Below are 27,106 nucleotides of genomic sequence, written 5' to 3' on the forward strand. Positions count from 1 at the left end.
AGTCACTGACACATTTTATACTGGGCAACATTGTGCTGACCTAGCCTTGGTGTGTGCAAAGCTGCAAGACACTCCTCCTGGTCCCTCCACCCTTCCACTGCAGCATACAATGCCTGGTGGAACTGAAACAGATATCCTTAACTGATCCATTATCACTGCCTATTAATGCCATCACAAATCCTGTCTGTCTGTCTGTCTGTTGCATCATCGCAATGCCTGCTAAAAATGTTTAGGAAAGGACCTCTCAAAGCCCCGAATTAATCCTCTCATGCTCAATTGTGGATCTAGAATTTTGCAGTGAGAGAGGCTGCAAAAGAAACTTTTTTTTTTTCTTTTAAAATTTGCCTAATAAAGAGCATCCTCCGGTTTAGTTTTCAGTAGGTACGATTTCTCTCCCAAAGAACAGTCTTGCTCAACTTTAGTGATCTGTTCTCATGCATCAAAGAAGTACTACAGATACACCTTTCCCCAAAAGAGAGAGGACCGCCCCTATCGGACACCTCACCGTACCTTTATCTCGGTGCAGTGGGGCAGTAAAAGGCAATCCACCTACTTTAGGGCTTTCTGTCTGCCTCCTGTTGAAGCCTTGGGCCTGATCTTCGCCCTTACCAGTTTCAAACCTGCAGCAATTCAGTTGTCGTATTAAATGGGCACCGTGGTTCTCCCCTGCAAATATTTCTGGAAATTACATCGATGATAGTGATAAAACTGGGTGGGGCAGCTGAGGCTAAGCTAATATTTATAAGGCATGGTCAATAAGACATGTAGGGCCCAGCGTTCAGCAATCCGGGTAGCACTGGTTCACACACTGGCAATGGGCGTCAGGATCTCTGACACGGAGAGACTATGTCGCAGCCGACATTTTGTTAAACCTTAAGTGCTCCTCAGCAGCCGCAGCTAGCCACGGATTTTAAGAAAGAGATTTGGTAACCATCATACACCCAAAGTTCATCCTCTGGTCCATCAGTGTCAAGGGTCAAAGAACCCCTCATTCTCTCCAGGACCTTTTCAGGGCTGGACATGAATGCAAGCACCGGGCATGGGCACCAGAATCCGATACACCGCCCCTGAGTGCCAAACCCTTCAGCACCAACACTGAACAGCCAATGAATGATCCTGAAATCCGTGATATCTGAATGTAATCCGCTTCGAAGCGGCTGAAAGGCAGAATATAAATCAAAATGAAAATAAACAGGAATGCAATATGGACTCTGCTCTTCACACCCCAAGATCTTCGTCTTAACTTGCACGTCAAATCCAGATAAGATAATCCTAGTGGATCTGCTTTTGGTATTTTCTCCACTTCACTAAGATGGTATGTTTGATATATTGTAATTAATACCCATTTAAGGATTCAATGATCAGATGATATATAATGGTTTTTCAGTTTATTTCACGATTAACAAAATAGTTTTATATTAGATTAAGTCCATATATAGATAATGCATATGCAGAACTTTTCAAACATCTGCAAAGCATTGTCTGTATATGGACTTAAAGAGTTTTATATTACATATTTATTTTAGAAATCACGTGTAAAAGGGGGGTGTAAGGCATGACAGAAATGTAAGAGTTGAGGATTACATGGTGTGCAGCTAATACCTTGTGACTTGTCTCTTCATGGAGTGAATGATACAGAACAAAGATTGTGTAGATGGGAAAGACTTGGGCATATGCTGGCCTTGAATATCAACAGTGCTTCATACTTTACATTTAAAAAAAAAAATATATCAAGTGGTTTAGTGTGTGTGTGAGTGCTGCTTTTTTCCCCATTGATTCCTATGGAGCTGGGGCAAATAAGTGTTTCAAAGTATACAAATGAGGTAGTGTGGAGAAAAACATGTGAGCAGGCATTTTTGGCTTCTTGCTCATAATTTGCTCATGTCATGAACCAAGCATGCTTGATATATTTTCTCCACCATTTTCTGTAGGGGACCAATGTCACCCAAGGTAACTTTTGCATTCCTGAGAAAGGGATAAAGCTTAGTGAAATGCTAATGCACCGAAACAAGGAGGATGCTGGCAGATAAGGACCAATTGGCCCCACCCAGTCTGCCCATTTGTGCCTGCCTACTCTACTACCATCACAGATCTTACGTGATCTGTGATCTTCTCCCTCCCCCTACCACTAAGGACTTGTCAATCCTATGCATGCTCAAATTCCGCCACTTTTTTTTGACCGCTGAAAGTCTGTTCCAGGTGTTCTCCACTATCTCAGTGAAAAAGCATTTTCTCACATTTCTTTTGAGCCCCTCCCTCCCCACTTTCAGCTTCATCTGAAGCTGCCTTGTCTTTGACTTTTTCGTTTTATGGAAATGTAACTTTCTGATACCTTATTGAAGCTTTCTGGACATTTGGGTGCTTGTATCACACAGTCTCTCCCCTTTCCCCTCTTCTTTCTAACAAGTAAATCTTTAGTTCTTTAAGTCTCTCTGCTTATAGTGCCGACCATGCACCATTTTGGTGGCCATGCTTTGAACAATTTCCTTTTGTAGATGTGGTCTCCAGAATTGCACACGGTACACGAGATCTGAGATCCTACCAGAGACCTCTCCAGAGGTTATGTTACTTTCTACTAGGGATACCGCTTTTTAAACTTTTCCAAGTGTTCCCCGTCCCTGATAGAAACAGATTATTTTCCAACTGCTTTGTCACGGTGCCTTGAGGTCATCAGAAATGTTTAACCCCAAGGTGTCTTTCTTTGGGTAATATCTCCAGGTGGGTTTGTTGTGCACACACCATGACAAGCATGAACCTCGCTCGTGAGCCAGGGTACATTGGGGTCGATCTCTTTCCTGTTTGGTGATGGCTAATTCTTTCCCTCTAAAATGACATTTGGCACTTGGATTTCTACCTCACAAATGCATGATTTTACTTTTTTTATTTTTAATTAGAGTGTAGTTGCCAAACCCTATACCAATCTTCCTGCAGGTTTTTGTTAAGTCATCTGTTATTTTTCATCTTCTCTGAACCTCTGGCATGTTTTACTCTGCTACAGATGTTCATATCATCTACAAACTTTCCAGTCTGGCCCTTCCACGATGTCACTTATAAAGATACTGTACTTGCTAGTTATGGGTAGTTCCGCCATTTGGTCTCAGCCCATGGTCAGATGGACAAAGCTCTGTTCTGGCTCTGCAAGGTTTTAGCAAGCGAGAATCACCATGTGGCAGCCGTAGAATATTCCTTATTGCTCATGGTGTTAATCCAGTAAGGACTGTGAGGGTGGGAACATTCCATCCATCCCTCCTCCCCAAATGTCAAAACTCCTCCTCCTCCTCCATTGTTTCATTATGACTCTCTAAATGGAGAAAACAGGATTTATATGAAAGGATTCAAGAAAGACTCCCCCCTTCTCATCTCTCTCTTCCCATTGACAAGCTGTTTTGGTTGGCCCATTTCTGTATTGGGAATGCCTCTTTTTTTCAAGGTGGCATAACAGAAGATCCTTTTGTGTAGGACATCCCCCCATAAAAAAATTAATGATTATTATTAACCTCTGGCAAAATCAGTAAAGTAAATAAAAAGGAAACAAGAAAAAAAACACATTATAGGCAAAAAAAAGGATCAAATGAAATAAAATGTTAATTTTGCTGAAATCAAGATAGATAGACATATTCCTTTTGTTTTTCTTTAGATAGAAAAATATTAGGAGCAATTTTCAAAACTGTACAGTTAGGTGCAACGTCTGAGGGTACTTTTACCTCTGGATCTTGTGTCAGTTCTCAGAGGGAAATTACGAGCATACCTTCCCTTGCAAAACTGCCCAAGGAAAAAGTACCCACAGAGATTTGCACCTGCTTTTCTTCAGGTACTTTTTTCTGGCCAAAAGCATATACATTGTTGCCTCCCACAGCCTAATCCTTGCCCCAGGAAAGCCTTCATGAAATTGCAAAGTTGTTCCACAACACATCTTAGCTAGATACAGGGTTGGCAATTTTCAAATATCCCTTTTTCCTGGCTAAATAGCTTTTGAAAATAACCCTACAGTTTGTTTTTTTGGGTTTTTTGCATTAAACTTCAGTCGAGATTTTTAGAGCAGATTCAGTTCAGAGTTGGTCCAATTTTTAGAATATGATCTCCTTGAGTCATCGTTTGCGAGGGCTATTTCGTTCCCATGCAACCACCAATGGCAGAAGTCTGAAACGAAATGAGAAAAGGGGTCAGAAATTCCACAAAGCAGAAGCCACCGAGCACATTCTTCAGATCTATTGCAAAAGCCTGTGTGTTTTGCTCTTTATCCATCAAAACAAAATGCAAAGGCCTCTTATACTCTTTCAAAATGTTTCACCACTGACTTACCACAAATCTCTGTTACAGCACGTGATTGGGAAACATTTTCTGGAGAACTTCTACATTCCTTGCTGCTGGGCTCCATCTTCTCATGCTTCCTCTGAATGAGCGCAGTTCTGCTATCTTGCTCTTAGCATGTGGTCAGCAAGTAAAGATCACAGTGTAGCAGAGGAAATAGAACATTCATTTGGGTTTATTTATGGTGTAACACAGAGGGCACTGTGAAGGTTACAGCATTCCACTCACCCCTCCCCACAGGATAGTAAGTTACTTAAAAAAAAAAAAAAAGGCCAGGGAGCTATAATTCTGCTTACCTAAAATGATCAAGATTGTTCCTGGCTGCTCCCAGCTCCCCCATCCCAAACTGACTCTCCGTAGGGGCCATGGCTTGCTCATAATCTACTGCAGGGGTTTGCAAACTTTTGTGAGAGAGGGGTTCCTGCTCAATGAAGTGCTTCTCCTGCTGCCCGGATGCTGCTTGCTCTCTACTGACTGCATATTGCACCACCCGTATCGTGAGCCCTTTCAACCCTTGGGGAGTCGTTCACTGAACATGCCGGCACTGTAGTGTAATCTGCAGGGCCATCAGCTGGCACGCTGGCCGGGATGTCTGTGTGCCACACCGTGGCATGCATGCCAGGGAACTTGTGGCAGAATTCTGGGCGCACAGACACACACACACACACACACATTAAAATTCTACACAAAAGCATTAACAATTCTGCAGACTTTATTTGTTCAAGTAACACAATATAATCACTGTCTCAGTAATAACTTTTTTTTTTCCTGTATGGCATTCTAAATTAATTATTACCCAGATGCATAATTTTTAATTATGTATGCGGAGTTTCCCCATAATAAGGCCTGCCCCCTCCCACCCCTACCCCACTGCTCTCACCTTCTCCAGCTCGCTCTCCTCTGGCTCTCCTCCCCACTTTTGACTTGAACTCCCAGGACTGATCTCCACCTTCCCACAGGGTCAGTACCATTCCCATCTCTGCCCCTTTCCCTCCCTCTCCCCAGCTTTCTCTTTCTGCCCCACCAGATTTAATCCCTATTGTTCTCTTCATCTCTTCCCTCCCCGCAGCTCATTATCTATCTGTCTCTTTTCAGGCTCTACCGGACCCTTCCCTACTGTTCCCTCTTCTCTTTGGGCCACACAGACTCAGGTCAATATTGCAGAATCCTCCTTTCTAGCTTGCTTGGGCCAGAGCTCATTCTCTCCCGGCCTGCATAGGCTAACTCGCTGCTATTCCTTCCTCTTCAGTGGCCTGCGTGGGCTGACATCGACATTGTATCATTTTCTCTTCCAATCTGTGCAGGCCACCACTGCTTTTGCTGCTGCTTCCAGGTCTCCAAGCCAAATTCTGCATGGGAGGGGAATTCCATGCAAATTATATATTGTGCAGAGTTCCCACAGGAGTGATTCAGTGCCACGGTTTGCTGACCCCTGCTCTATGATATTACATAAGAACATACCATACTAAGGTCAGACCAAGGGTTCATCCAGCCCAGCATCCTGTTTCCAACAGTGGCCAATCCAGGCTACAAGTACCTGGCAAGTACCCAAACACTAAGAAGATCCCATGCTACTGATGCCAGTAATAGCAGTGACTATTCCCTAAGTCAGCTTGACTAATAGGAGCTAATAGACTTCTCCTTCAAGAACTTATCCAAACCTTTTTTTAAACCCAGCTACACTAACTCCACTAACCACATCCTCTGGCAACAAATTCCAGAGCTTAATTGTGCATTGAGCGAAAAATAATTTTCTCAGATTAGTTTTAAATGTGCTACTTGCTAACTTCATAGAGTCCCCCCCTAGTCATTCTATTATCCAAAAGAGTAAATAACCGATTCACATTGACTCGTTCTAATCCTTTCATGATTTTATAGAACTCTATCATGCCCCCCCCCCCACCTCAGTTGTCTCTTCTCCAAACTGAACAGCCCTAACTTCTTTAGCCTTTCCTCACAAGGGAGCTGTTCCATCTCTTTATCATTTTAGTCACCCTTCTCTGTATCTTCTCTAGTGCAACTATATCTTTTTTTGAGATGTGGTGACCAGAATTGTACATAGTACTCGAGGTGCTGTCTCACCATGGAGCGAAACAGAGGCATTATGACATTTTCCATTCTATTAACCATTCCCTTCCTAATAATTCCCAACATTCTGTTTGCTTTTTTGATTGCCGCAGCACACTGAGCCGACAATTTCAATGTATTATCTACTATGATGCTTAGAAATGTTTCCTGGGTGGTAGCTCCTAATATAGAACCTAACATTGTGTAATTATAGCATGGGTTATTTTTTCCTATATGCAAAACCTTGCACTTGTCCACATTAAATTTCATCTGCCATTTGAATGCCCAATTTTCCAGTCTTGCAAGGTGCTCCTGTAATGTATCACAATCCACTTAAGATTTAACTACTTAAGATTTAATTTTGTATCATCTGCAAATTTGATTACCTCACTCGTCGTATTCCTTTCCAGATCATTTATAAATATATTGAAAAGCACTGATCCACGGACAGATCTGAGGCACACCGCTGTTTACCCTTTTCCACTGAGAAAATTGACCATTTAATCCTATTCTCTGTTTCCTGTCTTTTAACCAGCTTGTAATCCACGAAAGGACATCGCCTCCTATCCCCATGACTTTTTAGTTTTCTTAAAAACCTCTCATGAGAGACTCTGTCAATGCTTTCTGAAAATACAAATACACTACATCTACAGGTTCACCTTTATCCACATGTTTATTAACCCCCTTCAAAAAAATTGAAGCAGATTTGTGAGGATGGACTTCCCTTGGGTAGATCCATGCTGTGTTCCATTAAACCATGTCTTTCTATATGCTTTGTGATTTTGATCTTTAGAATAGTTTCCACTATTTTTCCTGGCACTGAAGTCAGGCTCACTTGTCTATAATTTCCCGGATCGCCCCTGGAGCCCTTTTTAAATATTGGGGCTACATTGGCCACCCTCCAGTCTTCAGGTACAATGGATGATTTTAATGATAGATTACAAATTTTAACTAATAGATCTGAAATTTCATTTTTTAGTTCTTTCAGAACCCTGGGGTGCATACCCATCTGGTCCAGGTGATTTGCTACTCTTTAGTTTGTTAATCTGGCCTACTACATCTTCTAGGTTCACAGTGATTTGGTTCAGTTCATCTGACTCATCACCCTTGAAAACCATCTCCTTAACCAGTATCTCCTCACATCCATATTAGTAAACATAGAAGCAAAGAATTAATTTAGTCTTTTTGTAATGGCCTTATCTTCATTATGATCCCCTTTAACCCCTTGGTCATGTAACAGTCCATCCAACTTCCTCACAGGTTTCTTGCTATGGCCAAGTTCATTTCAAATTTTCTCTAGCCTACCTTATCAATGTTTTACACTTAACTTGACAATGCTTATACTTTTTCCTATTTTCTTCAGATGGATTATTCTAATTTTTGAATTATTTTTTTTTGGCTAAAATAGCTTCTTTCACCTCACCTTTTAACCATGCCAGTAATAGTATTGCCTTCCTTAATGTGTGGAATATATCTGGACTGCACTTCTAAGACTGTATTTTTAAACAATGTCTATGCCTGTTGTACATTTTTAACATGTGCAGCTGCATCTTTCCTTTTTTATTTCAGTATTTCTGTATTTATTTTTCTTAAAATTGTAAACCATTGTGAAAGTTTTAACTAAACAAGTCTAGATAACCTGTTAAATAAATAAATATTTTCCTCATTTTATCAAAGTTACTCTTTTAAAAATTTAGTGTTAGAGCTGTAGATTTACATATTGTCCCCCTTCCAGTCATTAGTTCAGATTTGATCATGTTATGATCACTATTGCTAAGTGGCCCCACCACCATTATCTCTCACACCAAATCCTGCATTCCACTAAGAATGAAATCTAAAATAGCTCCCTCTCTCATTTGGTTCCTGAACCAATTGCTCCATGAAGCAGTTGTTTATTCCATCCTTTGAACTTTGTCTCTAGCATGTCCTGATGTTACATTTACCCAGTCAATACTGGGGTAATTAAAATCACCCATTATTACTGCACTGCCAAATTCGTTAGCTTCCCTGATTTCTCTTAGCATTTCATCATCTGTCTGATCATTTTGGCCAGGTGGACGGTAGTATAGACCTATCACTATAATCTACCCAACACACATGGGATTTCTACCCAGATACCCTCCTGGACATAAAGTGCCACACCCCCACCAAGTTGATCCTCCCTATTATTGCGATGTAATTTGTACCCTTTTATAGCATTGTCTCATTGGTTATCCTCCTTCCACCAAGCCTCTGAGATCCAATTATGTCCATCTCATCATTCACTGCCATACACTCTAACTCTCCCATCTTACTTCTTCGATTTCTGACATTGACATAGAGACATTTCAAAGTGTGTTTTTTGTTTATATTAACACCCTGCTTTTCAGTTGATAGGGATAATTTAGAATTATTTAGCTCTGATTATTCTTTACTTGTAGGCACATGGATTACGTTTGCTTTTATTGGAATCTCTGTTGGGATGCTCTAACTCTCCTGTTTCATTAATTTAGTATCCTTCAAAGATACATTCCTCTGTACCATGCACTGCTGAGTAACTGTCTGCTTTCCCCCTTGTTCTAGTTTAAAAGCTGCTCTATCTCCTTTTTAAAAGTTAGTGCCAGCAGCTTGGTTCCATTCTGGTTAAGGTGGAGCCCATCCTTTTGGAAAAGTCTCCCCCTTCTCCAAAAGGTTGTTCAGTTCCTTACAAAACAGAATCCCTCTTCCCTATACCATTGTTTTATCCATGCATTGAGACTCTGGAGCTCTGCCTGCCTCTGGGGACTTGCACATGGAACAAGGAGCATTTCAGAGAATGCCACCCTGAAGGTTCTGGATTTAAGCTTTCTACCTATGATCCTAAATTTGGCTTCCAGAACCTCCCTCCCACATTTTCCTATGTCGTTGGTGCCCACATGTACCACGACAGCTAGCTCCTCCCCAGCACTGTCTATAATCCTATCTAGGTGATACATGAAGTCCACCACTTTCTTACCAGGCAGGCAAGTTATGAGGTGGTCCTCATGTCCACCAGCCACCCAGTTATCTACATTTCTAATAATCAAATCACCAACTGTGATGGCCACCGTAACCCTTCTCTCCTGGGCAGTAGCCCTGGGAGACTTGTCCTCAATGGTCTCAACCTTCTTCCACATTTCTCTTCCTAGAAGAGTAGCCAAAGCTCTCCCATTATATAAGGCTGCCAGCAGGAATAGGGGGTTAAGAGACAATGGGTAGGGACTTCAATAGAAGCCTACTTGACCTGTGCCCAGAGTGACAAAACTCTAGAGGCGGCAAAGTTCTGAGGTTTAGAAACTGCTACAGTAGATCAAGGCCTCAGCACCCAATTGCCTACTCCATTAGACAGTAAATTGTTTTACATCCCATTGAGGAAAGCAGAGTTTTGTGTTTTTAGTGATTATCGGCCCTTCTACATTTTTTGAAAGTATTGCTAGACTGCTGCCTTTACAGCTTTCACTGTGCAGCAGGTGTGACACAAGGGCTGGACCACCAAGAGGCTTTGGTTTGCTTTCAGTTATAAAAAGAAAAGGTGAGTTGGTAAGCATAGGCATAGTTTTTGGTTTTTTTTTAGGGGGGGGAGATGTAGGTGCAGTGCCCCTCCACATGTTAGTGCTGTATTGGGCCCCTTCTACCCCTTCCCAACCAATGTAACCTCCCTACTCCTTACCCTCACCACCACTTCCAAACTAAGCAGACACACTAGGCCACTAGGATATCTTGGGTTACTACACTCTTCCATGTAAAACACGAAGACAAGGAACTACTTTCTGCACATGGTCAACCCTTCCAGAAGTGAGATGCTAAGATTCCATTTCAAAATACATTTTTTAATTGTTTACAAGATATACTTTTTTGAACAAGTTGTAGTGTGTTATGTTTTTGTGTACAATAGCAGTTGCAACATGGTTCGTCAACTGTATCTTGGTAATCCTGTATGTGGCAAAAGTGATACAAGGGTGATCCGGTTATTCTATGTATGAAAGTAACATCACTAACCAGCAATTCTGATTGGCTGTTGCTGAGATTTCCAGAGGATGTTTTTCAGAAAGTACCCCATAAATGCCCCACACTTCATTACCATCCAGCACACCCCCCCCCCCCCCCCCCCAAATGAGTTTACTCCTACCACAATATGTGGAAAGAGGTGGCAAATCCCCGTGGACTACAGCTGTCAAGTGACTTTCAGTTTCAAGGGACAAGTGAGATAGTTCAGAGAGCAGATGCACGGCAGGCCTGAGTTCACGATTCTGTGAAAAGACAGCTTAGTGAGTCAGGCCCTAAGTGTGGTTTCTGCAGTTTGTGGTCTCTGGGTAAATGTTCAGCATGTCCATTGCACCTTTGTTATCTCTGTTATTTTAGTGACCTACAACAACCAGATAAGGCACCCAGCAGCAGCCAGCCAGATCTAATAATTAAAAGGAGATTTCAGAGTCTTATTTTTTTATACTTATTTTTATTAGTTTCCATACAAAACAATTAGAAATTAAGAACAAATCATACAGGCAAATGCACGATTTTCTTGGGTCTATGCAGTGATCAGAGCACCTAATAATAAAGGTGATGTTAGTAAAACGCAGAAGGGAAGGAGAGAGAGGGCTCCCGAACATCAAACCCTTTTACAGCTCCACCCTCTCCCCTACAAGAGTGGGTTGTGAGGGGCCCAGGATGGCACTTCTGCCCAACGCCTCCTGGCCCTGCATTCCCAGGTCAGAACAGCCGGTTCTAGAGACAGAGAGAAACCACAAGAAGATACAGAGACCTCTGGAAATGAGAAACAGAGGATCCCCTATGTGCTACATCCAATATTTGCCCAAGCTCAGTTGCCAGTCTTGTTTTATTTCAAGAAAGATCCAACCCCCCCCCCCCCAAAAAAAAACAAAAAAAAAACCCCACGATTCAGGTATCCTCTTAATGTTGTCTAGTTGAAATAGTCTTGACTCCTACTGAAGCATTGAGAAGAACTGCTGTAGCCCAATATTTTAGCCTGCTTTATCCAGATTTATCATTTTGAGGGGGGGGGGGGGGAATGCATTAGAACAAAACCTTCACTCCAGTCCTTTCCAATTTAAAACTCTCAAAGCAAAGCATTTCCCTCTCGCACTTCAGTATAAGGTATTGTTCCTGCATTTTGAGAACTTGGGGTTCAGGGTGCAGAGCAACATAAGGAGAGACTGGCATTGTTGTTAATTCATAGCTGCAGAGGTTGACTTGATCACTGATTTTGTATGTTCCGTATCCAGGGAAGTTGATGCATGAGTTGGTGCCTTTAGCGTCCAAGAAACCAATTTACTCTGAGATAGTTCAAAAAAGATAGGGCAGGAAACCGAAAGGTGCAAAGGAAGAGATGTAGAAACCTCTGTATAGAAGATCCATCCATAACCTCTGCACGGACATTACAGAAATGTTTGGGGGTTTTTTTAACCAGCTGATCAAATCATTTGATTATTCCATTATATAGATGTTATCTTCTGTTTGGTTTCCAGCTTGCAGTGCTGATATATGCTCAGATTCCCTGTTTAATGCAAACAGGGGACTGTGGAGAGATTGATTTAATGGTTAGTATGAAAAGTTTAAGCACCAAGGCATTGAGTAAAACTCCGAAGAGAATCGTCTTAAACATATTCAGAAAGCAAAATCCAACATTCCTGTAGCACTGTAACAAAGGTGCACATCTGCAACTTAAGTCACAATTTCAAGCGCATGACATGAGCAAGAAGGTCAGAGATGGGTTAGAGGAGGAATGAAGCCTGATCTAAAGAGACATAGGGATATTAAGGTCCAGATCTAAGGACTGGCCAAAAAAAAAAAAAAGTGCAAAACGCCTTTACTTTCTGCACAGAAGGAAAGAGCAAGCAATGACTGCTCCCGCGTGCACGTGCACACTTCCAACGCTGATGCTTGGCATGCACCTCGCAGGTGAGCGCCTTCACTTTCTGTTTTTACCCAGGCGCCCCGATAGTTCCCCTGGTGTTTTTATCGCCCGGCTCCTGAGCACATTCCAAAGCCCGGTGCTACCATCGGAGCATTTCCATTAACTTGTGTGCGAGCCGCCATACGGTCCTTGGCAGGCAAAGCCTGAATCTAACACTCCCACTTTAGCTTCGTTGCGGCTCCGAGAGGGTGGGGACGATCCCATCCTTGGAACCGTTTAGGAAGGGGTAAATTCATGTTTTATGCGGTAATGGGCGTTGGGGAGAAGGGGAAGGCAGGCGCTGCAGATCCCCCAATTACGGGACTAGGCATGCAGCTGGCACGCCAGGGGACGGAGATGGACCAGGCCTAGCAGGGAAAGAAACTCAGCAACCAGAGCAAAAGGGGTCTTTTTTTTTTTTTTTCTTTTAAATTTAGACCAGAATAGATTAACAGGCTGCCAAGGCCATCCTGTTGGAAGAACAAAGCTGCTTCCTCACGAGTTGCTTATGCAAAAGTTAAGTAACCAGTGTTGAACTCAGCAAGTTGCAACAAAGTACATCCGTCATGTAAATGTGCATATGGATGCAAAATTAACTTGAGTGCTTGGAAATGCCCTTCAAAAAGGAAAGCAAAGGGTAAGACGTGCATGACCAGGAAAGTTAGCAAAACAGAGCAGGCCAACATGGCTCTTTTATGCAACCAGTTGTTTGCTTTGGTCATTACTGTCTGTGATTTTGTGCAGAAAAGAAAATTTATTATTTCCACCAATTTCATCCCTCTCTCTCCACAGCTTTGAAGTTTCAATACAGTCTGAAATTATTTCCAGAAATTAAAACCTGACCATTATGACCCTTGCTCACCTGACCTTGAATCTCAGTTTGCTACCTCCACTGAGCTGACGTCACTTAAAAGAAGTTCGTACCTTCTGTGTACTGCGGAATATTTCAAAAGTGCATGCAGCAAACCATAATACCAACCCTTTAGCATTTAAATAATGTTGTAAGTTTTGTTGCTCCCCTGTAGTTCTCCTCGGGCAGAGACAGAAGGGCAGCCATGACAGCAAGGGACTAACAATTTACCTGCCATCTCTGATTGGTTTATTGTAGCTGTGATGTCACAAAGGACATCAGTTACTCACCGCCTAAACCAGGGGTGGGCACTTCCGGTCCTCGAGGGCCACAAACCAGACTGGTTTTCAGGATATCCCTAATGAATATGCATGAGAGAGATTTGCATGCACTCTGCCTCAGTTGTATGCAAATCTATGTCATGCATATTCATTAGGGATATCCTGAAAACCAGTCTGGTTTGTGGCCCTCGAGGACCGGAAGTGCCCACCCCTAAACCAATTGGGTTTCAGCTGCTCAGCTCATTTGTGACATTGCTTCAAACATGATCGCCCCTAGAGGCTCAGCAAAATAGAATGGAGTCACTGATCAAAAATAATTTGGTAATATTTGTTTTTAATTGATAGGGAATATTTCTTCTCTTTGTGTGGTTTCGCACCATTGAACAATAAACAGGCTTTTTCATTATTTTTCTAGTAGCACACACAGATTAATTTTGTGCCAAAAATATAATTTTCCTTTCTAAAAAACAAAAAACCATAAGCATGTAACGCAAGGTGTGCAAGAACAGCTGCCTGCACAATTCTGTGCACTCCAAAGCTGAAACAATATTTAAACCAATCAGATTAATGGCAATGGTCTGAGACAGCAGAGAAGTAGACAGATCGCCCCATGCATTAAGGCAGACACCAAGGGATCACCCACTCGGCCAGCCTTATAAAGGAAAGAACAACACGTAGAGCCTGATTCCCTAAGCATGCTCTCCAGTTCTGTGTGTGGCTGGGAAAAGGCCCTGCTGAATCAAAATCTAAAGAAATGTTGACGAGCATGTGGGAAGTGTCCCCAAAATTAGTTCCCCACGGTGGGACCTATTTCAGTGCAGAAAGCAGCCCCCCCCCCCCCCCCCAGTCCCTCTGTACCTTGCCTTCTCTTCTGTCTTCTCTTTCTTCTTGTTACATCCTAAGGATTATTCAAACAGAAAGTACATTTCTTAAATCATGGGGAGGGGGAAAGCAGAAACTGTTATAAAAACCCTTGACAATGGGAAATGACAGATTGTTCCAGAAGGGGATTAGTGTTAAACCTCACCCTTGTTTGATTACCCAATCTTTAATCCCGTCCCCTTTTAGTTATTCAGTGTCTGATCTTCTCCTCTCTCTCGCTCAGAAATTCAATCTATAAACCATCTTCCTTGGGAGATTCAAGGGATTCGAGGTGTAATCCTGCCTGCTCTAAATTTAATTTTTAACTGCGCATTCTTTGGGCCAACTCGGCCTCCCAGCCTGTTCCCTCTGTCATTCATTGCCGGGCTTCAAAGGGCCATATCTGGGACAGGTAATCGGGGTCAGGCACTGTCCCGGCCGATTCAATAGCAGGGCCTCCTCCCCTCCCCCTTCAGCGCTCAGCCTGGCAGCAGACGGAAATTCTCAGAGGCGGCTGAAACCAGCCGCTTCAATATCATCAGACAATTACAAATTAAGATTAAAATAGTGTTAAACCATCAGTGACTGCTTTAAATAATGTTTTTATTATCCTGCTTTAATGCTGTGCTGCTTTCATTTTCCTGCTACATGGCCAGTCCTCAGGATAAATAAGTGATCACTCTTCATTTCTGATGATTGCACTTAGTACTAGTAAGATAAAAAATTGTTACTAGAATTATTATAATTACCCTGGCAGTTAATTAGGGCCTTGAATACTCCTACATAGTAAATCCTGCACAGTAGCTGTCCATATGTCATACTGAGAGCCAAAACGTAGTGTTTCCTTGGTCTTGGTTTTAAAGGGATTCTGCCAAGTAGGGATAATGCAATGATTTCTCTCTGGCGCTCCATCCCATTGAAGCCCAAATTGTAGGGGCTGGCTGGTGTTTGACTAGAGCACCTTGGCATGCCCTTTCACTGCCAAGTTGGCTCAGAGTTGCCTAGGTCCCACGGTGGGAGGGAGGAAGGAGGTCAGGAAGACTATTTGCAGGCTCATCACTAGGCCACTGGTTCAAATCCCAGCATAGATGGCCTATGCTAAATAAGTTGGCGGCTGCAGACCAGCTCCAGAAGTGCAACAGAAGTGTTCGCAATGTGGCTCCTGTCAGATTCCTGCGAATCTGTGACTTATGCTGTACACCTTGTCGCTTGGTATCCAGTTCATGAACTACCCTTTAGTGAGAGGAGTTTTTAAGCAACAGCAGGCCTGGATTTCTGCACAAGGCTGCTAGGCCTGTGCCTTTGGCAGCAAAATTCTGTGGGGGTAACAAGCTGCTACCACTGTTGTCGGGGACCACTGCAAGTCATTGCTGGGACCCACGGTCATGAGTCACCGTCGCGTTTAGAGCTGCCGGCAGCCATGAGGTCCAAACGGGAAAAGGCAGTGGCGGTTCGGGTGGAGCTTGCGTTAGAGGTCTGGGAAGTGGCACCAGAGATGGATGCTGGTGTTGGGATTCTGGGGAGGCAGCTGACTCTCGTCACTGCTCTGGCACAAGTCTAGCCATTGCCTAATTTTTTTTTTTTTTTTTTTTTGAAGCACAAACTTGAAGATCAATTTTGGGCCATCAATGCCTAGAAAATCACGTTATGCGGTGCGGCATGGAAGACTTGGATTTGAATCCCCTCATTAGGGTGGGGCTGGCTGGAATCAAGAGCATTCAAGCCCAGGGAAGAAGGAAAGATGGCTGCCACTACTGCGGGGGCACCTGCCGTCCATAACGCAGCAAAGAGGGGCTTGTCTTGTAGGCGATGTCCTTCTAGCTTGCAGACCCTGGTGCACGGTGCCCCAGACAAGGCCCGTCACTGCAATGACGCGACTAAGTTGGGAGGGGATTTAAAATCGGGGACGTATCCCCGAGTAGTTGAATTTGAAGGCTCACAGCACCAGATTCCAATACTATGTGCGACTGAGCAGGAGGGAACCACTGCCAACCAAACCAACCCACAAAATAAAAAGACACGACAGACAAGTATGGAGGGGGTTAAAGGATTTCCTATTATGTGTGTGAGTGGGGGGGGGGGGGGGGAGAGAGAGATTAATGAACTTCGTACAATCCCTGGAAAGGTTCTGCACCAAGCACAATCCAAAGCAATGGTAGAGCAGCTGTCTCTCGGTGCAACACTGCTTCTACACAGTACTTACTTCTGAGGAAGAGCAGGTTCAGCGGGAGCAGAACAAGCAGTCCTGCCACACAGAGAAATAGAGCCACATTCAACCTCTGGGACTGGGCCGGTGGAGGATGGGAGCTTTCGAGGATCACGTGCTGTGGCAGCATAATGAGGAATGGGATTAGGAAGAGACAGAAATAAGAAAATAATTGCTCAGCCCTCACGCAATGCTTCCTCTACATAGAACGGATCTGAAGAGCTGTTTATAGGTTTCCTTTCAAAGTAGTATACGGGACATGAAAGAGAGCTTGCCTTGTGCCGTAGATTCCTAATGTTAGTAGCAGGGTAATAACATGTTATATATCTATTCCTGATGCAGGCAAGGGCAATAAATTCTCTATATTATACCTAGTATGGATCATACTTTATCCTCTTCATTTTTACTGGCTGATCATTAATTGTTAAACTCATTAACCCAAGAGAAGCCAGGCATGTATAGTTAAGATAATAATTTGAAGATGCAGAAAAGAGGAAAAAGAGTGGGGTTTTTTTTTATATTTACAGAAACATGTCAGGCATCTAACCATCATACGCGTAGGTATTAGCATTATCTAACAGCAGGGTAACGATGGCTTTCTCACCTTTCTTTAATATTAACATTAGAGCAAGGGCCTAAACTCTGAAGTAGCAGCGACACTCATGGCTCATGGAATACTGCAGGGAAAATGCAGAGAGAAGGATGCTTACAGGATTGAGGGAGTTTTGGCCAGGATCTGAAATCCTCCATGGAGAGACTGTGGGAGAGGTTGAGATGAAATCCCCAGCACCTGTTTAAAGGGAATAGTGAAGAATAAGATATTTAAAACAGCAAAAAAAAAACACAAAGGCATGAACGTTATCCTATTTACAGTGGGATTTGTGTCTGTATAGTGATCATTAGGGATGTGAATCGTTTTTTGACGATTTAAAATATCGTCCGATATATTTTAAATCGTCAAAAATCGTTAGGGGCCACGATACAATACCAATTCCCCCGATTTATCGTTAAAAAATCGTAAATCGGGGGAAGGGGGAGGGCAGGAAAACCGGCACACTAAAACCCCCTAAAACCCACCCCGACCCTTTAAATTAAATCCCCCACCCTCCCGAACCCCCCCCCCAAATGCTTTAAATTACCTGGGGATCCAGCGGTGGTCCAGAACGGCGGCGGTCCGGATCGGCCCCCTCAATTGAATCCTTTTGTCTTCAGCTGGCGCCATTTTGCAAAATGGCCGCCGCAAAATGCGGCGGCCATAGACAAAAACGATTCGACGCAGGAGGTCGTTCCGGTCCCCCGCTGGACTTTTGGCAAGTCTTGTGGGGGTCAGGAGGCCCCCCCAAGCTGGCCAAAAGTTTCTGGGAGTCCAGCGGGGTTCAGGAAGCGATTTCTTGCCGTGAATCGTTTTCCGTACGGAAAATGGCGCCGGCAGGAGATCGACTGCAGGAGGTCGTTCAGCGGCGGTCCGGAACCCCTGCTGAACGACCTCCTGCAGTCGATCTCCTGCCGGCGCCATTTTCCGTACGGAAAACGATTCGCGGCAAGAAATCGCTTCCTGAACCCCGCTGGACTCCCAGAAACTTTTGGCCAGCTTGGGGGGGCCTCCTGACCCCCACAAGACTTGCCAAAAGTCCAGCGGGGGTCCGGAACGACCTCCTGCGTCGAATCGTTTTTGTCTATGGCCGCCGCCATTTTGCGGTGGCCATTTTGCAAAATGGCGCCGGCTGAAGACAAAAGGATTCAATTGAGGGGGCCGTTCCGGACCGCCGCCGTTCTGGACCACCGCTGGATCCCCAGGTCATTTAAAGCATTGGGGGGGGGGGGGGTTTCGGGAGGGTGGGGGATTTAATTTAAAGGGTCGGGGGTGGGTTTTAGGGGGTTGGCTCACGATTTTAATGATTTTTCACGATATTTTTAAAACCCAAACGGCAACAATACGATTCCCTCCCCCTCCCAGCCGAAATCGATCGTTAAGACGATCGAGGACACGATTCACATCTCTACAAAGAATGCTTATCCATATATTTATCACTGCTGACCACAGTCACACATTAAAAAAAAAATACTGCATATATATATGTCAGAAGGGCAGTATCAAACGGCTTTGAAAGTCTATCTGCATGTCCCACCATCCACTACCACCTCTTTATTTTCTTTTGCTGGTCAGTTTTTTGCCGCATTATAATTTCCTTTTGCTGGAACCTTGTCCTCCCTTTTCCCCCCATTCAAAAACTGGCACAGAATATCCTGACCTTAAAAGCCGAGTTCTCGGTATGAATTAATGAGCAGGCACTGAAGATGGCTGCAGGATTAGACCTTATTCAGCTCGGGTCACCTTCCAAGCTAAGCTTGCATGGGTTGTGTTTTGCATGCATGGAAGTTGGAAACCAAGGCTGACGGAAAAGGGGGCGGGGGAGAAACCCCTACTTTCCTCAAAAGTCTTTTTTTTTTTTTTTTTTGGTGGGGTTTTGGCTGAGATGGGAACCAGAGCTGAACCTTCAATTGCAGCTACCCATCGAATTTGTCCCTCGATCCCTTCCCAACTTACCTAGCACGGGTCACGGTGGCGATGGTCCTGGGGCCAGGAGCCGAGGCTCCCCGAGTAACCCGGTGACTGCGGAACCTGAATCCAGCCCCTCGCGTGTTTGTCATTGCAACAATGGCTGGGATCCCCTCCACCACCTCCGCCGGGGCCATGCACGCCGCCGCCTCCTCAGCATCCCCAGATCGAGCCGGGCTGGGGAATTGAACCCAGGTCGTCCCCCGTCCCCCCCCCCCTTGCATGGCGGTGAGCAGCACTGCTACTGGACTGGTCCAAAGTACAAGGTTTGATCTTTCCTACAGTCATGGTCATTTTTGCACGCAGTAGATTTGTGGCATGGACTAGAAAAGGAATTCTGCTAATTGCGGGGGTGGAGCCTTAAACTGATTATCTTTTAACTGTTGATTGATGGCTCCAGCGTACCACTCTCCAGCATCTTTACCTGTACAGTGTTCGCATGTCTTCTTTCCAGGATCTGGGGTCGAATTCTTGTTTGGGGCTAGAATCGGAAACGCCAAAAAAAAAAGAGAAATAAGCCTGCGTCTGTGGAAAATCAAATCATGCGCTTTTAAATGTTCCTGTTCTCTAGCTCGCATTCTATGAGAAATATTAATTGAAAGCGAAAAGTTATTCTCTGCTCATCAGACTCCACCTTTTCTGGGTAACCCCTGGGTCGTCTTCAAGCCCCCGTGCTGGGCAGTGCAGGTCCTTGGAATCCTCTGGCGCAGAGGTCCTCAACCCCGTCCTTGGCACTGGGGGTTGTCAGGATACCCAGAATGAAGATGCATGAGAGAGATTTGCATACAGACCTCTCATGCATATTCATTGGGACTATCCTGAAAACCAGAGTGGAGGGAGAGAACCCCTGCTCTAGCACCGCGCCGTGCATACTGGCAGCGAGTTGGGAAAGTCCTGCAAAATTAGCCATTGACTTCGTAATACACAAGTATTTTGAATCACTATTTGTCACAGCATCCGTCTTGAGTCTCTGCTGTCATGAAATTCATGGCTGATGGTGAATTTTTTATGTATCTCCTGCTGTACAGCTGCTGCCCAGATTTTTCAGCATACACCCAGAAAGTAGGAACCTGCCTCATGAATTTCTAATGCCCTATGCAGGATCAAATAACAGGAATCTGTTGCACCTCCTTTAGCCAGATCAAAGGCTGAAGCAAGTCACAAAGTACAAAATAAGTCAGACCCCTGAATTTCAGATCTGCTCTGGCTCAGTTCACCCCCCTCCTCCTACGCTGGATAATGATTTGTGGCTGAAGATTTCAAATGAATTACAGCATTTGTCGTGCTGTGTCGGCAGCTCCTTTTTCTGATGGTGTTAACCAGGGGCGGATTGAGGTTTTAGACACCCCTAGGCTCTATTGGTACCATCTCCTTCCTGGAATGTCAGACAACACAAATGAAGTATGGGGTCCATATAAACGCTGCAGCTCCTGCTCTGTAAACAGATACTGTGCATCCACAGAAACTCTCCCCCTATAATGGGTGCAGAGCACAATTTAAAGGTTTCCCCTTACACCTCACCAAATAAAATAAAGGTATATTCAAATTCTTGTGCCACCTAAGTAATAGCAACACAGACTTCCTCCATTACCAGGCACATTCAGGCTGATACAGTACAGGGCGCTCCGGTGGAGCGCACTGTTAACCCGCGTTTGGACGCGCTAGCTTTACTCTTTATTCAATAAGGGGGTAATAGCGCGTCAAACGCGCGGCCAACCCCCCGAAACTAATAGTGCCCACAACATGCAAATGCATGTTGATGCCCCTATTAGTTATTCCCGTGCGACTCCAGCCAAGCCGCACATTTTATTTTCAGAAATTAACGCCTGCCCAAAGGTAGGCGTTAATTTCTGCCGGCACCAGGAAAGTGTACAGAAAAGCAGTAAAAACTGCTTTTCTGTACACCCTCCGACTTAATAACATGGCGATATTAAGTTGGAGGTCCCAAAAGTAAAAAATAATTAAAAAAAAATAAAAATTTAAAATCAGCTCGAGGGTTGAAAACCAGACACTCAATTTTGCCGGTTTCCGAACCCATGGCTGTTAGCGGGTTTGAGAATCAATGCCGGCAAAATTGAGCATCAGCTGTCAAACCCGCTGACAGCCGCTGCTCCTGTCAAAAAAGAGGCACTAGGGACGCACTAGTGTCCCTAGCGCCTCTTTTTACCGCAGGCCCTCATTTGAATACTAAATCGCGCGTGCACAGGCGAGTCGCCTGAGCGACTCACCCGCTCTCCTGCAACTTTTACTGTATCGGCCTGATTGTGAGGTAATATAAAACCCAGCAAAAAAAGACAAGACACTCGGAACCTATATAGCAGTCCTGTCACACCACGAGAGCACAGACTGCCAGGACACTTAAGCAGGAACCCTCCTTCTACAAAAGGCAACACAGCAAATATTACAGCAGGCCATAACATAACATAACATAACATAACATAACGAGACATAACATAACATAACGAGACAGCATGATGTGACTGCTGTCTCGAATGCCGGTATATAAAAATTTGAAATAAATAAATAAATAAATAAATAACAGCTCCCAGGGCTGTCTTATGCATTTCAGCCGGTGCAGGAAGAAGCAGGCCATGCTGCGCTGGCAGCCCTCCCCCCCCCCCCCCCCCCCCCCGTTAGTCCGCGGAAGGGGAAGGTGTGGCATCATCAACTATGCATTGGCTCACACATAGGAAGTGCTGTACCGGTGGAAAGAGGAGGAGTCAGCCACGGAAGCAGCGCCTGATAACATGGAGGGGGGGGAGGCAGTGTCACTAGCCTTTGAAGTCCAGAAGACACAGGAAGCACTAAGCAATCAAGGTCACCCAGGTCTCTGGGAGGATTAGGGGTTAGAGGCTGGAGGGGGAGTAGTAGGTATGCTTCCTGAGGTCTTGGAGGGGAGGGGGGAGCGTGCTGGCTGGGGATTAATAGTGGGCTAGTGTCAGATGGTTCAGAGAGACCCACCCCCCACCCTCTGCTGGACTGCTTTGCTCTGGGCCATGCACCCCCTGTTGGGTTGGTCTTGACACCTCCTACTGGAAAAAGACAACAAGTTGGACTGCTATAGCTCCCTTTATAGAACCTACACACCAGCAGAATCCCTCGTCTTGGTCACACACACAGGACACAAGCAGATACCAAATACGGAATAAGTGACTACACATTAGAAATGTAAAAATATGCAGACAAATTCTGAAAAGGAAACGCCAATAAACCACACTCTGCATGCAGTGCAGCGCTGGAGACTCAGAAACAAAAACACATTTCCTCCTGTACTGTGCAAAGTACAAGAGATGCACAGTCACTAAACTGAAAATATAATGCTTTTTGCTACCTTTGTTATTTTCGAATTGTGTTTTATTTTTCTCAGTCCTTATTTCTGCTTTTCTCTTGTTGGTCTTTTCACCTAATTCTTTTTCCAGGGTCTCCTTTCCATTTCTTCACTCTCCTCCCATATTTCTGTCTGTGATTTAATCTTTCCCTTGTTTTTCTCCATTTCTCTTTTCTTTGCCTCTTTATCCACTCATAGCTAGATTTTAAGCTCCCCTCACCAATTTCTAGCTATCTGGCTCCCTTATTCTCCCTCCCAACTGCAGTCTTTCTTGCTTTGTCCCTCCTGCTCAGTCTTCTTTCTCTTCTCCTGATCATACCTTTTATCTCTCACTCCCTTCCACCCTCTCATCCCCTCTAGTTACCCCTGCCTTTCATATGCTCCCATCCCTTTACCCCGCTTCTCTCCTTGCCATCTTTCCAAATGTTTTCTCTTGCATTTATTTATTTATTTATTTATTTATTTAAAATCTTTTCTATACCGTCGCTAAGTTAAATACCATCGCAACGGTTTACATGTAGGCACATAAATTAATGTAGGTGAAAGTGTACTATAGTACATTCTAACAGGTGCCGTCAAAGATCCGGTTACAATATATCATTAGACAAAATAATTTTTAGAGAAGTGGGTCATGACAGAGTGTACTGAAAGTACTTTTACAGGTAAATTTATCATACTAGTGTTATCAATATGCTAGTTGTGATGTGGGGTTCATAGACTACTCTACTGTATTGTCCTAATTACTGTGTGTTGGTGCTTATCTGCTTATTCCTGAGTAATTTATATTCTCCCGTCTCCTTGTAAAATGCCTGTTTAAAAAGCCATGTTTTTAAACTTTTCTTAAATGCCTTGAGATCACTTTGTAATCTGATCTCTGGAGGCATTGTGTTCTAAATTGTGGGTCCTGTTAATGATAAGGCCCTTTCCCTCACTTGGGTTAGTCTTGCTGTTTTAACTGATGGAATGGTTAAGAGTGCTTTATTTGCTGATCGAAGATTTCTGTGTGGGACGTGTACCCGTAATGCTGTGTTTAGCCAGTCTGATTTCTCATCATGAATTAGTTTATGGATGGTACATAGGGTTTTGTATTTAATTCTGTGTTCAATCGGTAACCAATGTAGTTCTGCTAGGGTTTCGGTTATGTGGTCCCTCCTCCTTTTTCCGGTTGGTATTCTAGCTGCTGTGTTCTGAAGTATTTGAAGTGGTCTTAACGTAGTATTTGGTAGTCCTAGCAGCAGGGCATTATAGTAATCCGTGCTGGAGAAAATTAGTGCCTGTAGAATTGTTCGGAAATCATTTTGAGTTAGTAGTGGTTTTAGTTTTCTGAGTACCATGAGTTTTGCATTTCCTTCCTTTACTTTTAGTGATATGTGCTGTTTTAGATTGATTTCAGGGTCCATTATTATTCCAAGGTTACGGACTTTTCCAGCTAGTTCAATTTTCTGGTTGTCTTTGAGGATTATTGAGGTTTGGCTGATCTCAGTATTTTTTCCATTCTAGGTGAAGAAATTCTGTTTTATCAATATTAATAACAAGTTCCATTTGTGTCTGTAGTTGTTTTATAATGCTTAGGTACATGTTAGCTAGATTTAATGTTTTCTCTATTGTGTCATCTATAGGACTTTCACCCCCACCCCCTCCCTCAGCTTTGGTTTTACTCCTCCACCACCCCATCCCACCTCAGTCTCTTATCCCCATTGTTTTTCCCAGTCCTCAATCTCCTCTCCTTTTCACTTCTTGCCTAACAACTTTCCATCTCACCCTCTTCACTATCCTCCCATTCCCCCCCCCCCATTTCACTCCTCCCCAGCCCTCATCTACTTTCATCTGCCACCCATCCCCTCACCAGTGCCAGCTCCTTCCCTGTCATCTCCCCCACCACCACCTACCTCCCATTTCTATCTTCTCACTCCCTCCCCAGACCTCCAGGTTCTTCACACCATCTCTTAACCCCTACCCACCCTTCAGCCTCCTCTTTATCGCACCCTGCCCCCCTTCTCTTGCTCATATCCCCTACCCACTCGCATAGTTCCCCACCCCTTCCCACCAGAGCTTCAAAGTTTCTCCTCCTGTCTTCTGCAGCTTCCATCCCTCCCTCCCTCCCTCATCTCCCGTCCTTCTATCTCTATGGCCCCAGCAGGAGAGCAGCACTGATGTTCTGGCATTTCTAACCTGTTCTTCCTGCACGGTTCACAGCTCAGCTGTTTGAACCACCCATGAGAGAAGCCCCAGTGCTAGGAGGAATAGGTTAGATGGGTGCTGGCGCCACTCTTCTATTGGAGGGAGACTGAGGGCTGCATCAGAAAGGAGGCGACGGTGGCAGCCTTCCCCATCGGCCCTGGTGAGCTGCCCTCACTTTGATCCCAAGGGCCTCATTAAAAGGAGGCAGCCACTGGTAAATCCTTTGCACCTCCTGCTGCTGCCCTCAGAGTTTTGCCCACTTAGGAAGAGCCCTAGTGTGGCTGCTGCGAAATCCAGGCCTGGTGTTGGCATTTTCAGTTTTTCTACATCAACATTTGACATTTATCTTTACAGATCCTGCCCCTCTTAAACAGGGGCATTTCACACTGAACTTGCAAGGAAGATAAAGCGGTAGCTCTGCTCACCTCTGTCTATTATCAAGACATAACTTTGTTTCAGATCATTAAACCAGCCAGGGATCTCCACACGGCAGCAGTACTCTCCGCTGTCTGCCTCGCTTATGTCTTCTATGGTGAGGGATACATTCCCTTCAGAGAGATTCCCGTGGAACTGGTACCGGCTTCCTTTTAAGCTTGTTATCCTCCGTCCATCCATCCTGAGAATTTCATCATTGCATCCGCTAATAGGGCAGACTTTCCGTCCCCAACACACGGTGCTCATTTCTTTATTAGCAACAGTGTAATTGCAGGGTAAAGTTAGGGACTGGCCCGCCAGCCCTCTCACTTCCAGCCCAGATACTGGGGAACCTGCTGAATAAATTAAAAACAGGAGCACATAGGGGGTCACAGAGTAAAAAAAAAACAAAACAAAAAAAAAACAAAAAACAATGCAGGCATTATCCCAGTTTGTGCGAAGCAGAGCAGAAATCCACGGTGTTGCGCCTGTCGAAATGTTTGCATATTGAAGCATTCCATAGTATGGTGCAAGCAAGCGGAATTACCGATCTCACCAGCTCCATTAGAGACACCCCTAGAACATCAGGCCCCCATCAGCCCTCCGGGTCTGCAGAGCACCATGAAAGAGGAAGCTCATGCCAGCTCTGAAGACAGGATCTATTGTTAAGCTACAATCTCTCCCTAATTGTTCCTTTTTCATACTACAGTTATCATAGCTGTAGGCCTGGCATAGAAACATTTTAATAACTTAAGTTTTCTCTCCTAAAACTCTACACAGAGTTAAACTGCTCCTCCTCTCCCTTGCCTTGGGCATACACGTGTTATGTATGGCACAGAAGTTATAACTTGCTTCCTGTTACAATTTCTGAATACAAGTGTATTACTGTAAATTTCTTTATTCAGCTATAAAGCAGCAATAAAGATAACAAAGAGGCAAACTACAGTGTTTCCACTTGTTTAATAAAATTTTGACGCTGCAATTTGTCTCTTTGTCTTAATGCTGCATAAAGGGAAGACACCACGGGTTTATCTCTGCTTCATTAACAAAACTTCTATCAATTGTTTCTTAAATCGTAGTTGAATTCTCTTTGTCTAGTAAAATAGTGCATTTTTTTTTAAAGGACATGAGTATAAAAACATTGTAAAAGTCAAATACTAATATTTATGATCTGACATCTAACGTGTTGGTAAAAGAAGGTATTGTGAACAGATTCAGGGTCAAATTATTGCATTGTCCCCATTCGACCCCCTCCCTCTAACTCTCCCAACCTTTTACGCTGATCATATCTTGCTATTCACCTGTTAGAAGCAGCACTGGAACGCACATCTGGAAGAAACAGGAGGCGGACATGGTTTCTTGACTGCAGTATCAACCTGGACTTTTTCTGTGATGAACTGAGGGTCAAGAAGTGTGAGTCAGAGCAATTTCTTTATCACTTCCTTCTCATCAGCACTTTTATTCACCACAGCAGAAACGAAACTATCTAAATAGCAACTTAGGGCCACTAAACTTTTCAAGTATTAAACCTTTCTAGCTTTGTTAGATTTAGGGCCAGATGTAAGTTTGGGGCAAAAATGGGGCAAAAGGAAAACAAAAAAAAAACCAAAACAGTACAAATGAGTTATTTATTTTTTTATTTATTTAAAATTTTTGTATACCGACATTTGTTAAGCAAACATCACATCGGTTTCCATGTAACATAAACTGGCCAACAGGGCTTTACAATGAAACAGATAAGAGAATTGGGTAGTGGGAAGAAGGGGGAAAACGGATGGAAAATACTGTACAAATATATAAGCGTAATAAAATGGTTAAATATAAGCAATGAAAAATTATATACAAGTAAATTATTTACAATAAAAAGTTCTGGGGGGGGAGTTTGGAGGGGGAAAGGGGGAATAGGTGGTATGCTTGGGGGCGGGGGGAGATAGGTAGTGTGCTTGAGGGGCGGGGGGAGGGGTGTGGGAGAAGGAGTAACAAGCAGGGGGGTTCATGTGTAGGCTCGTGTGAAAAGCCAAGTCTTGAGATCTTGTCTAAATTTTTTGGCGCAGGTCTCATGGCGTAGGTGGGTGGGAATAGAGTTCCATAGGGAGGGTCCAGCTAGGGATAGCGCACGTTGTTTGGTGGTTGTTA

General features: G+C 44.0%; 1 protein-coding gene across 2 annotated transcripts; it reads right to left on the reverse strand.

The window, feature by feature from the left end:
* Positions 1-10,820: 10,820 nt before the first annotated feature.
* LOC115079770 (hepatitis A virus cellular receptor 1 homolog) lies at positions 10,821-26,375 on the reverse strand. Of its 2 annotated transcripts, none has more exons than XM_029583614.1 (7): positions 26,272-26,375; positions 24,982-25,323; positions 19,472-19,528; positions 17,198-17,277; positions 16,485-16,605; positions 14,279-14,318; positions 10,821-11,911 (listed from the first exon to the last, which is right to left on the reverse strand). In XM_029583614.1, exons 1-7 carry the CDS (start codon positions 26,321-26,323, stop codon positions 11,821-11,823), a joined length of 783 nt encoding a protein of 260 aa, XP_029439474.1. In that variant the 5' UTR covers positions 26,324-26,375; the 3' UTR covers positions 10,821-11,820. The 2 variants fall into 2 exon arrangements, with proteins under 2 accessions (XP_029439474.1, XP_029439472.1); XM_029583612.1 differs by having other exon boundaries at positions 24,982-25,326.
* Between the last annotated feature and the right edge of the window lie 731 nt (positions 26,376-27,106).

The sequence above is a fragment of the Rhinatrema bivittatum genome, chromosome 18, assembly GCF_901001135.1.
Source record: "Rhinatrema bivittatum chromosome 18, aRhiBiv1.1, whole genome shotgun sequence".
In the NCBI taxonomy this organism is placed as follows: Eukaryota; Metazoa; Chordata; class Amphibia; order Gymnophiona; family Rhinatrematidae; genus Rhinatrema; species Rhinatrema bivittatum.